Source organism: Hyla sarda, chromosome 10 (assembly GCF_029499605.1).
Source record: "Hyla sarda isolate aHylSar1 chromosome 10, aHylSar1.hap1, whole genome shotgun sequence".
In the NCBI taxonomy this organism is placed as follows: Eukaryota; Metazoa; Chordata; class Amphibia; order Anura; family Hylidae; genus Hyla; species Hyla sarda.
In genome coordinates, this window is record NC_079198.1 from 13249025 (window position 1) to 13261332 (window position 12308).

Sequence of the window (12308 nt, forward strand, 5' to 3'; positions counted from 1 at the left end):
TCCGGGTCTGATTACTGTCGATCACGGGGCCGGAGCGTTGTGACGTCAAGGCTCCGCCCTTGTGATGTCACGCTCCGCCCCCTCAATGCAAGCCTATGGGAGGGGGCGTGACCGCATTTTAAATATTAAAATGCGGTAAAATTGTTGGGGTCGGCAAGGGGTTAATCCTACCTTAGATTTAAAAAAAGCCTAGATATTAAAGGAGTTATCCATGATTAGAAAACAGAGCTGATTTCTTACAGCAACAGCACCACTCCTGTCCTCAGGACATTTGTAGTATTGCAGCTCAGTTCTTTGAAGTAGAAATATCACACACGACCTGAGGATAATGTTTTGGGAAGAAATTAGCTCTGTTTTTCTTATCCTGAATAACCCCTTTTAACCCTGTAGAAGATGGATTAGTTGCCATATGGGTTGTCACCTAATTTTCGGAGAAATAGATATAGTTATAAAGCTATTCAACAAATGTACATCATCTTGTCAGAAGAGGATGTCTCAAGGACTTCTGTAAGGCTCCCCCTTTCTTATATTTGATTCCTTTCAGGTGAAAATAGACAGAATGGATTTCAGTGCATTCGAGCATGCGGAAAATCAACGGAATGTGACTTGAAGGAAAGCCTGACTACTCCCACCTATCGTGTAAGATTCAGAACTTCCTGCTGCACCACAGACTCCTGCCTGCCTAATCTTCCTGTATGTAGGTATCTAAGGCCACCTTCACACCAAAATGTGTGCCTCCCGGGGCATGGATATGTTGGGAAACTGTCAAAATGACCTACCGATGTATCCAAGCTTAAAAAGACGAAGGACCTGTGGTGACATGGGGGTGCAAGATACACTTGTCAATTTGTGATGCCAGGGCACCGTTAGCCTATACATGGTCTGAGGTCAAGACAGCTTCTCCTGGGCTAGACACGGGGGCAATGAACACACTGATGCCAGGTTACAGATAACTGTCTTTCACTGAGGCAGGTGTAGATGGTACAACACACGCAGTACAGAGCAGAGGAGAAAGGATGCAGTGTAACCCTTGGGAGCCCTATTGCATTGCTGGGACTTATGGTGTTTTTCACCCACTTGGATTTAATAGACTTAAGACTTAGGAGCTATCTCACGCTGACTAGGGTTCTGCTAAGGTCCAATTTCCCTGACACCACTAGGGTATGACACTGGACGGGGAACACTTGCAGAATGGAGGGGCTGACTTGATTAAGAGTGTTTCTTCAGGCTTCCCTCTGGATTCATCTCCCACTTCCAACTCTTTACCATACGGCAGCTCACATGGAGCTCTGCTCAGGTGCTTAGCCAGCTCTACTACAATTACTCCCCCGCCCCCCACACTATATACAGGGCGATTTGGAGGTTTCCACTGGGCAGCAGGGGTCACCTGGTCAATCTGCATCTCCTTCTTAAAGGGGTAGTCCAGTGGTGAAAAACGTATCCCCTATCCTAAGGATAGGGGATAAGTTTGAGATTGCAGGGGGTCCGATCGCTGGGGCCCCCTGCAATCTCTCTGTACGGGGGCCAGGCTCTCCGGCCAGATAGCGGGTGTCGACCCCCGCACGAAGCGGTGGCCGACACGCCCCCTCAATACATCGCTATGGCAGAGCCGGAGATTGCCGAAGGCAGCGCTCCGGCTCTGCCATAGAGTTGTATTGAGGGGGCGTGTCGGCCGCCGCTTCGTGCGGGGGTCGACACGCCCCCTTCTCGCGGGCTGCCGGGGCCCCGTACAGGAGATCGCGGGGGGCCCCAGCGGTCAGACCCCCCACGATCTGCAACTTATCCCCTATCCTTAGGATAGGGGATAAGTTGTTCACCACTTGTTCACTACTGGGCTACTCCTTTAAAGGTACAGTGCGTATACAATACAATAATACAGGGAATACAGTAAATATAATAAAGTGCATAACCATAGTAAACAATATAACCGTAGGCCCAACACAGGAGCAGCAGGCATGCCCGAGGAGATCCATAGCCCACAGGACAGCCTTTGGTGCTGGGACACCACATACCTATTAATTTTATTGGCTTGTAGAGCCAGCAGGTTTGTGAGCAGAGCGCAGATCACTGCTTATGTCCAGTCTATGTCTGATAAGAACTGGAGTGTCTGCAACCTCCCTGTCATGTCTTACGGAGGTATTTTTACTTGGTCCGACTTTCACTGGTTCATAAAGGGTGGCAGTACAGGTAAAAGTAGCTACCCTTTTGGGTTGCTTTTTTGTACAGTTTCACTACTGACCACTCCCTTCCCACACTGCAACACGTCACAGTCACTTCTATAGTGCAGTGTTGTCATTTTTTTTTCTTTATTTATACCATATGATAGATATTGATAACTTCTGATCTTTGGGATGAAATCATGATAGAAATACTTATTTACAGTGATACAAATGTTGGAAAAAAATCAATGACTGATGTCCTATTACATTTAGTGTGCAGTGAGAATGGTGACTAAGTCCCATAAAGCCGCAGTCATTTAAATGGTCCATGTCATTTCAAACAGCTTTCCTCCATGTGATAGCCTATGGGGTTTCTAAGGTATTTGTAAATCACTTCATCTATCAAAATTGACTCCTTACTCCAGAATAATATCTATATAGTCTTGGCCACTAGGTGTTTCACTTTGCTGCAATCTGAGGTCCACTGCCTGTTTCAGGATCAGTCTGTCCCTAGTAACAGAGAGACTAGAACACATGAAGTGGGCGGGTCTTAGCTAGTGCTATGTGCAGGAGAGAGCCTGGTGGACTGTGTAAATCCATTCTGTGCCTGTCTGCCTTCTCCGGAGAGTCCACACTGTGCATAAATCAGTTCAGGTAACATGTATATTTAAACATTTCTATAACATATCACAAATATGTATAATTTCATTGCATTTGAATGGAAAATTTTGCAGTACCGGTGAAAAATGACATAAAGAATGGCGTGCTCTGTCCAGCCTGCTATTCCAACAAAGAGAACCTATGCGTCCCGAAGAGATCAATGGAGTGTACAGGAGATGAAACCCACTGCATTTATTATAATGAAACATTGCTCAAAGGTGATTTATAGACTTAATTTTTTAGACATTGTTGACTTCAATAAACCTGAGCACTGAAGTCTATTGGGGAGAACCGGAGATCTTTGGAGAACTTGATCAAAATCCGAAAAGTGTGGTCTAAAGCGAACATATAGGGGGAGACTTATCGAAAGCTGTGCTGAGGAAAAGTGGAGTGGTTGCCCTTAACAACCAATGAGATTACTTCTTTATTTATTAAATGGCCTGTTAAAAATTAAACAAGTGATCTGATTGGTTTCTATGGGCAACTACACCACTTTTCTTTTGCGCAGGTTTTGATAATCCCCGTAGTTTGCAGTTCTCCCTGATTATTATACATTTTTCTATTCTTAGAAAAACACACTACTAATTCCCCTACGAGGGGCAAAAGCCACTGGGTCTACATAGCCTACATAACACAATGCCACTGTAAGGCTGCATTCACACCACGTTTTGTACATACGGGTGCCGGATCCGGCAGGGGGAGGGGCAAACTGGGCGCTCCCGTACCCCAGCCGAATCAGCCCGTGACTCTATTTACTTTAATGAGCCGACCGGAGTCAAACGATGACTCCGGTCTGCTCAGTTTTGACCCGTATACGGTTTTGGACCGGACCTAAAACCGTAGTATACTACGGTTTTAGGTCCGGTCACAAAACCGCATACGGGTCAAAACTTAGCAGAGCAGAGTCACCGTTTGACTCCGGTCGGCTCACTAAAGTAAATAGAGTCACGGGCTGATTCAGCTGGGGTACGGGAGCGCCCGGTTTGCCCCTCCCCCCGCCGGATCCGGCACCTGTATGTGCAAAACGTGGTGTGAATGCACCCTAAGTCAAAGTAAACTATGATTTAGACAAAGATGGACGTTACATGTTACCATTGGATGAGCCTGAATGGGATATAAGTAAGTCACTGGGACTGAACCAGCAATGCAAGATATATAGGTATTTGGGGTATATAGACCATAGACTGTTCACAACACTATTGGTTCCCAGGGACCATTTTCAGCATCCTGGGTCAAAAAGAACTACACAAAGCACTACTAAGCTGCTAGCACTGGGTCACCTTGGACTATATAAAGCAACACTAGTTTACCATAGATCGTATACAGCAACACTGGGTCACCATGGACCATATAGAGCTACATGGGTCCAATATGGACCATATACATGAGTTCACCATAGACAAAACACAGCAACAGTAGGTCAACATAGATTATACACAGCTACACATGTTCACCATGACAATACATAGCAAAAGTAGGTCACTATTGACCATGAACAACAGTGGCTCACCATGGACCATATAAATGGGTGCCCATGGACCATATTCAGCTACACTGGTTCACAGTATGAGCCGTTAACAAATTGGGCTTGATTTTATTTTTCACATTAAAATTAAACAATGATAAAAATCATTCATAATTTTTTCTTTTTTTCCCCCCAGCACATAACCTGCACTCATATGGTTGCGGCTCCAAAAACATCTTTAAAGACAAAGGAAGAATTGTTGATTTATTTAGTGTTTTCTCAAAAATTACAATCTCTGAGGTAACACCAATTCAGGGATTAAAGCCGGGTAAGAAGAAGTTGCTTAACATATTATTTTAATTTAAAGGGTTAAAGGGGTACTCCACCCCTAGACATTTTATCCTCTATCCAAAGGATAGGGGATAAGATGTCTGATCGCAGGGGTTCTGCCGCTAGGGACCCCCGTGATCTTGGCTGCGGCATCCAAGACATCCGGTGCACGGAATGAACTTCGCTCGGTGCCGGATGACTGGCGATGCGGGGCGGAGGCTCGTGATGTCACAGCCATGCCCCCTCAATGCAAGTCTATGGGAGGGGGCGTGACGTCCGTCACGCCCCCTCCCATAGACTTGCATTGAGGGGCCGGGGCCGTGACGTCACGAGCGGGGTATGACCATGACATCACGAGCCTCCGGCACTGCACCCGACGCTCTAAACGAACTCCGGGGGCAGCAGGGATATGGCAGGGGTCCCCAGTGATCAGACATTTTATCCCCTATCCTTTGGATAGGGGATAAGATGTCTAGGTTCGGAATACCCCTTTAACTCCCTCTCAACACACTCAGCTCTCAATGATTTGATATATGCTGTTTTATTAATACTATGGATCTGACATATAGATCTAACCAAGACAATATTTCCTCCACCTTGTTTTGCACTACAGGTAACTTTTTGTGGTGCCATTTTTGCCATGAGATTAATTCTGCCAGTTGTTCAAAACATCGGGCTTTGTGTGACCCAGATGAAGAGGTTTGTGTTTCTGAAAGAAGAAGGATCACTGACGGTGCGTCTCTATCACGTATAACATTTATGGTTGCTAAGACATTATTATATATAAATTATATGAGTTAGTCCTAGACTGGAAACTCCTATGCAGTGTTGTATTCTATGGTGCATAGACACTTGAGTACAACATTTTGAGTAATGATGGACCTGTGACCTCCCTTTGCCGACCCACGCGGACCTAAGAACGAGTCAAAACATTGTATAGAGAGGCCATGTTGGTAGTAAATATAGAGATGGAACATAGGAAGACATCAGAGGGTGGTTCTCAAGGAAAGTATTGGAGAAATTACCAAGTGTTGGAAGTCCAGGATGACAACAGCCTCTTGATATCTTTGTAGGACATAGAAACTCCACCTGCCATTCAGTGACCAAGTCAGCATCCCATCTGTCTTAGACATGAAATCAGAAATGACAAGAAGGCAGTCTAGGAGCCAATGGTGCCGTAGGAGCCAATATGGCCATTATGGTCCTTCATCTGAATAGGGTTAGTAGAAGCCAAGATGGGTGAACTCAATGACTGCATAGAACGTGTGTTAGGTTGTGTACAGTAATCGGTGGGAGCAGATTGCCTGTAGAGATGAACTGTGATTTAGAAGCGAGTTGGCCTAGGACTAGCCTATAACCAAACTTTAGAGACTAAGAGACTGGTATTGATAAAACACTATGTTAACAGCCTATGGTAACAAGGTGCAGCCCTTGGTGCCACGAGTGATCTATAGGTGTTCCAGAGACAGCTTTTCCTACTATAGAGATTGCTGTAGCAAGACTGCTAAAAGTTTGTTAGTTAAACTGTACCTGTCATCAAAAAAACTTTTTATATAATGTAGATAATACCATTATATGTATATTTGTAATATACATTGGTTAAAAATTGTGTATATTTTTGGGTGAAAAAATGCTGTCCCTGCAGCTATTGCCTGTGTGTCTCCATGATGAGTCCAAATACAGGAAGTGAGGGTGGGACAAGCAGGGATCTGTGCAGCCTCCTGGCCTGTCAATCATCCTGATGTATGAGCCAGAAGCATGTTATAGAGTCTCAGTGCACACAGTCCTGCTTTTTCTTAGTACACAGATCCCTGCTTGTCCACCCTCACTTCTTGTATTTGGACTCCTCATAGAGACACACAGGCAATAGCTGCAGGGACAAAAATATACACATTTTTTAACCAATGTATATTACAAACATATATACACCATTTTATATATATATATATATATATATATATATATATATATATATATATACACAGTCATGGCCGTAAATGTTGCCACCCCTGAAATTTTTCAAGGAAATTAAGTATTTCTCACATAAAAGTTTTGCAGTAACACACGTTTTACTATACACATGTTTATTCCCTTTGTGTGTATTGGAACTAAACCAAAAAAGGGAGGGAAAAAAGCAAATTGGACATAATGTCACCAAACTCCAAAAAATGGTCTGGACAAAATTATTGGCACCCTTTCAAAATTGTGGATCAATAAGATTGTTTCAAGCATGTGATGCTCCTTTAAACTCACCTGGGGCAAGTAACGGGTCTGGGCAATATAAAAATCACACCTGAAAGCAGATAAAAAGGAGAGAAGTTCACTTAGTATTTGCATTGTGTGTCTGTGTGTGCCACACTTAGCACGGACAACATAAAGACTAGAAGAGAACTGTCTTAGGACTTGAGAACCAAAATTGTGGAAAAATATCAACAATCTCATGGTTACAAGTCCATCTTCAGAGATCTAGATTTGCCTTTGTCCACAGTGCGCAACATTATGAAGAAGTTTGCAACCCATGGAACTTTAGCTAATCTCCCTGGGCGGGATGGAAGAGAAAAATGTGTCAACGCAGGATAGTCTGGATGGTGGATAAGCAGCCCCAAACAAGTTCCAAAGATATTCAAGCTGTCCTGCAGGCTCAGGGAGCATCAGTGTCGGCGAGAACTATCTGTCGACATTTTAATGAAATGAAACGCTATGGAGGAGACCCAGGAGGACCCCACTATGGAGGAGACCCAGGAGGACCCCACTGCTGACACAGAGACATAAAAAAGCAAGACTACATTTTGCCAAAATGGACTTGAGTAAACCAAAATCCTTCTTGAAAAACGTCTTGTGGACAGATGAGACCAAGATAGAGTTTTTTGGTAAAGCAAATCATTCTACTGTTTACCGAAAACGGAATGAGGCCTACAAAGAAAAGAACACAGTACCTACAGTGAAATATGGTGGAGGTCGATGATGTTCCGGGGTTGTTTTGCTGCCTCTGGCACTGGGGGCCTTGAATGTGTACAAGGCATCATGAAATTTGAGGGTTTGTGTCCGAGATCTTGGGTCTTCTAGCAGGACAATATCCCCAAACATACGTCAAAAAGCCCCCAGAAATGGATGACAACAAAGCGCAATGAGTCCAGATCTAAATCCCATTGATCACCTGTGGAGAGATCTTATAATTACTGTTGGGAAAAGGTGCCTTCCAATAAGAGAGACTTGAAACAATTTGCAAAGGAAGAGTGGTCCCACATTCCGGCTGAGAGGTGTAAGAAGCTTATTGATGGTTATAGGAAGCGACTGATTTCAGTAATTTTTTCCAAAGGGTGTGCAACCAAATATTAAGTTAAGGGTGCCAATAATTTTGTCCAGACCATTTTTGGAGTTTGGTGACATTTAGTGTTGCTCGCGAATATTCGCAATTGGAATTTTATTCGCGAATATCGCATATTCGCGAATTCGCGAATATTCACGAATATAGCGCTATATATTCGTAATACGAATATTCGTTTTTTTTTTGTTTTGTTTTTCACAGTACACATCACAGTGACCATCCCTCTCTGCTTCCAGCTTGTGTGGTGTAAAGAAGGCTCTAATACTACTGTGTGATACTGGTGTGCTAATTTTCGCATTTGCGAATTTTCGCCTATACTAATTTTGTATATGCTAATTTTCGCATACGCGAATTTTCACATATGCGAAAATAAAACGAGAATATTACGAATATGCGAATTTAGCGAATATATGACGAATATTCGTCCATATATTCGCGAATATTCGCGAATTCGAATATGGCCTATGCCGCTCAACACTAGTGACATTATGTCCAATTTGCTTTTGTGTATAGCAAAACATGTAGAGATTATAGGTTGTGATCAATGAGCGTCTACAGGCTCTGGTGGGGCTTCTTTGGTGGTTAAGGTCCTCAGCTTCTATGGGTCCTTAAATAGTTGCTCTCTTGATCTAGAGGACCTGATTTGTCTATGTTGAATGGACATTTCTTGGATTGTAATTGGCACCCTGCAATGCTTGCCCTGATGTTTTTCTTTGCAGAACACAAATGCTTGTTGGTTATCTCAGTGTAGGGGTAATCTGGGGGTTACCCTTAATTTCAAGAATGCTTAAAGGGGTACCGCGCCCCTAGACATCTTATCCCCTATCCAATGGAAAGGAGATAAGATGTCTGATTGCGGGGGTCCCCCCCACTGGGGACCTCATTCCCGGCTGCGGCACCCCAGACATCCGGTGCATGGAGCGAACTTTTCTCCGTGCTGGATGACTGGCGATGTGGGGCAGAGGCTTGTGATGTCACGCCCCACTCATGACGTCACTGCCATGCACCCTCAATGCAAATCTATATACTTGCATTGAGGGGTAGTGACCATGACGTCACGAGCAGGGCACGGCCGTGACGCCACGAGCCTCCGGCGCTGAACTCGACACTTTAAACGAACGCCGGGTGCTGCAGAGAGATCACGGCGGGACCCCCCCCGATTAAATATCTAGTCCCCTATCCTTTGGATAGGGAATAAGATGTTTAGGGGCGAAGTACCCCTTTAAAAGGAAATGGGGTTGTGAAATATGAACAACTGTAATAGAAATAATAGAAATTAGAACCAGACAATGACAAATTTTAGAGAACATATCTGACGGTCAACACATAAAACTAACTAAGTGTTAAAATGAAGTACAGGGACATGCATCCAATGTTGAGTCCCCCTCTGTGCTTTACTTCTGTACCCATTATTATTATAATTGTTTTTTTGCTATAAAGCTTTGAATATGAAAAAAAAAAGAGAGAGAAAGAAAGGAAGGCAGAAGAGATGTCAGAACCAGTCAATTGGGTGACATAGTAGATCACTAGACTCACATCTACAAGTGTTATCTCCTTGAGTGGGGTGGGCTTCTTCCCATTGATGTCCATAGTTGTGCCAGTGTCTATGGTGGCATGAACACTAATGAGAGACATAAGGATTGGTAAAGTGGGCATTGGGTGATGCAGATTAGTATGAAAATATTATTGTGCCATAGAGATGGACAGTCAGGACGGAGAAAGAAGGTGAGTAACAGTAAAACTACACTGTATCACAAGTCTTCAAATTTTTTTTTATTTTTTTCCAACAGAAAACACCCGAAGACTTACAATGCAAATAAGGAAACAGTGCGGGAAATATGATGACTGTCAATTTAATGGCATCATATCCAATAGAGAAAAGATTTTGACCATCAAAACATCTTGCTGTGATACGGACTTGTGCATAACAGCAGAGCCCTTGTGTAAGATGGCGCCTTTTCTACTTCTACAATAATATGGGCATACAGTGGGAGCTCTTACGTTGACAAACCCAATTTGCAAATATAAGGGTGGTCTACGCAATATATAAAAAAGAGATAATGGAATGACAAAGTGGTCAATGCATAATCTGTCCTAAATCGGGGGTGGTCTTCCCAAAGAGAGGAGGTTTGAGTCTGATGGAGATTAAAATTTTGTTAGTTGCTCCTCCTTTGCTCTTTAGCACCAGGCAAAAAACTGCTAATTTGTCACCATTTACTATTATTTTAAAAAGTGTCACTTAATATTATCAAAATCAGACTACCCTAGGCTATGATATATTTGGTATTATTATGTCTTCTTTATATGAAAGCACACCCCATCTAACCATAACAGTGACATTTATCTTAAGTCACTTAGGTTATAAGAGTAGGTTTTAATAGACTGGGTCACCTGTGTGGTGGAAATTAAGTTGTCTTTCGGACAGAGCCATGTTTTATTATTAGTAGCTTATAGAATGGAATTCCCCTCCCCCCCCATATTGGGTATTATGGTTCATCTGACTGATTCCACAGCATAATTAGATGCACACACATTTGATGGATTCGGGAATCTGTCAGATGAACTACAACACCCCATAACTCTGGTTCGACAAACCATGAAGAGGTATGTGATCAACAACCCCCCCCCCCCCCCCCCCCGAGGAACCTATACATACCAGTAAATAGCAACCACAATAACTCATTGTACCTTTGCAATTGAGCACTCTGAACCCACTGGTTGCTGCAGTATTTGCCGTTGAGCCCAGCATCTAAAGGGTTAAAAGATAGACATTAGAATGATTGCTGATATCTACCATTAGCAGTCCTGGTTGCTGATAGCAGCCAGCAGCTGATGTCTATGAAGCGATTGCAGGTCTTGCACTTGCTTCATAGACCTCCTGCATGTCTGCAGTGTATATATATGGCGCGGGTTGTTAAGCAGTTAAAGGGGTATTCGGGTGTGAAAAAAAAATGGCATATCAACTGGTGCCAGAAAGTTAAACAGATTTGTAAATTGCTTCTATTAAAAAATCTTAATCCTTCCTGTACGTATTAGCTGCTGAATACTACAGAGGAAATTCTTTTCTTTTTGGAATGCTCTCTGTTGACATCACGATGTTATTATAATAGTAATAACGCTTTATTTATTGTTGTCCTTAGTGGGTTTTGAACCCAAGTCCCCAGCACTGCAAGGCAGCAGTGCTAACCACTGAGCCACCATGCTGCCCTTAGCATACATCTGCTATGCACTGTGCTCGTGATGTCATCAGTGTTCCAAAAAGAAAGGAATCTCCTCTGTAGTATTCAGCAGCTAATAAGTACTGGAAGGATTAAGATTTTTTAAAAGTAATTTACAAATATGTTTAACTTTCTGCCACCAGTTGATTTAAAAGAAAAAAGGTTTTCCCCGGAGTACCCCTTTAATCATTCCAGTACTTATCAGCTGCTGTATGCTATAGAGGAAGTTGTATTCTTTCTGGAGTTTTTTCTGTCTTACCACAGTGCTCTCTGCTGACACCTCTGTCCATACCAGGAACTGTCCAGAGCGGGAGAGGTTTGATGGGGGTTTGCTTGTACTCTGGACAGTTCCTTATACGGACAGAGGTTTCAGCAGAGAGCACTGTGGTCAGACAGAAAAGAACAACTCAATTTGCTCTGGAGCTTCCAGCAGCGGATAAGTACTGGAAGGATTAAGATTTTTAATAGAAGTAATTTACAAATCTAAACAGAACAAAGTGGGTGGTGCAGCTCACAATTATATACTGACCGAGGTGAAGTAGGCTAGAAAACACCTATACCCTAGGTGTGAGAGCGAAATAAAATATTTGATACAAAAATTGCCTACACCTCAAGGGCAGTATTCACATTAATAAATTGGTTGACTGAGACCGTGCTTCAATTATGAACCAAATTTTATTAAAAGTATGGCTTATATTGCATAAAATATTTCCCACACAGGGCCCTTGTGGGGAAAATAACAGTTGTAATAAGAATAAGTGTGGAGAGCATAAAACAAAAATTAATAGACAATAAAATTGTGTTGTGACCGATAGTCCGGCAATTTGGAAAATCTGATAGTCCGGAAAACCAGATGGAATAGTCCAGCAAATAAGAAGATGGAATAGTCCAGCAAATAAGAATAGTATTTCCAGATGGTGGATTAATGTAACATGAAATTAGTATTACCGGATAATTGGAGGTCCCGCTCTGGTGGGCTGCTTTGTGAGCGCTTGCATGCGCCGGCACATCTGGTTCTGATGGCACTCGGACCTGGTGTATGACGTGCTCGTCTGCGGTAAATCTTAGCTTTGTTACTGAGTAAGAGGTCATTTACTTTGCTCTTAAGCACCCCGAAACGAGTTTAGCCTTTGTGTAGAGTGACCGCT

General features: G+C 43.1%; 2 protein-coding genes across 24 annotated transcripts in view; one reads left to right on the plus strand and one right to left on the minus strand.

Moving 5' to 3' along the window:
- LOC130294604 (mucin-2-like) overlaps positions 1–12308 on the minus strand; it is a 264132-nt gene that overhangs the window by 39880 nt on the left and 211944 nt on the right. For 7 of the 22 annotated variants that reach the window (XM_056544698.1, XM_056544696.1, XM_056544702.1 and 4 more), the window contains one exon: positions 10631–10691. The exons of 11 other annotated variants lie outside the window; for them this stretch is intronic. In XM_056544698.1, coding sequence (XP_056400673.1) covers positions 10631–10691 — 61 coding nt within the window. Of the gene's footprint in view, positions 1–5210; positions 5284–6867; positions 6908–7550; positions 7772–9478; positions 9564–10598; positions 10692–12308 lie in introns of those variants that run through there. 4 more of the 22 variants (XM_056544711.1, XM_056544712.1, XM_056544695.1 and 1 more) reach the window with 4 other exon arrangements.
- The window catches only part of LOC130294610 (uncharacterized), a 44821-nt gene that overhangs the window by 27891 nt on the left and 4622 nt on the right, over positions 1–12308 (plus strand). For both annotated transcript variants that reach the window (XM_056544743.1, XM_056544744.1), the window contains 5 exons: positions 545–697; positions 2894–3037; positions 4481–4612; positions 5228–5347; positions 9733–9885. In XM_056544743.1, coding sequence (XP_056400718.1) covers positions 545–697; positions 2894–3037; positions 4481–4612; positions 5228–5347; positions 9733–9885 — 702 coding nt within the window. The remainder of the gene's footprint in view (positions 1–544; positions 698–2893; positions 3038–4480; positions 4613–5227; positions 5348–9732; positions 9886–12308) is intronic.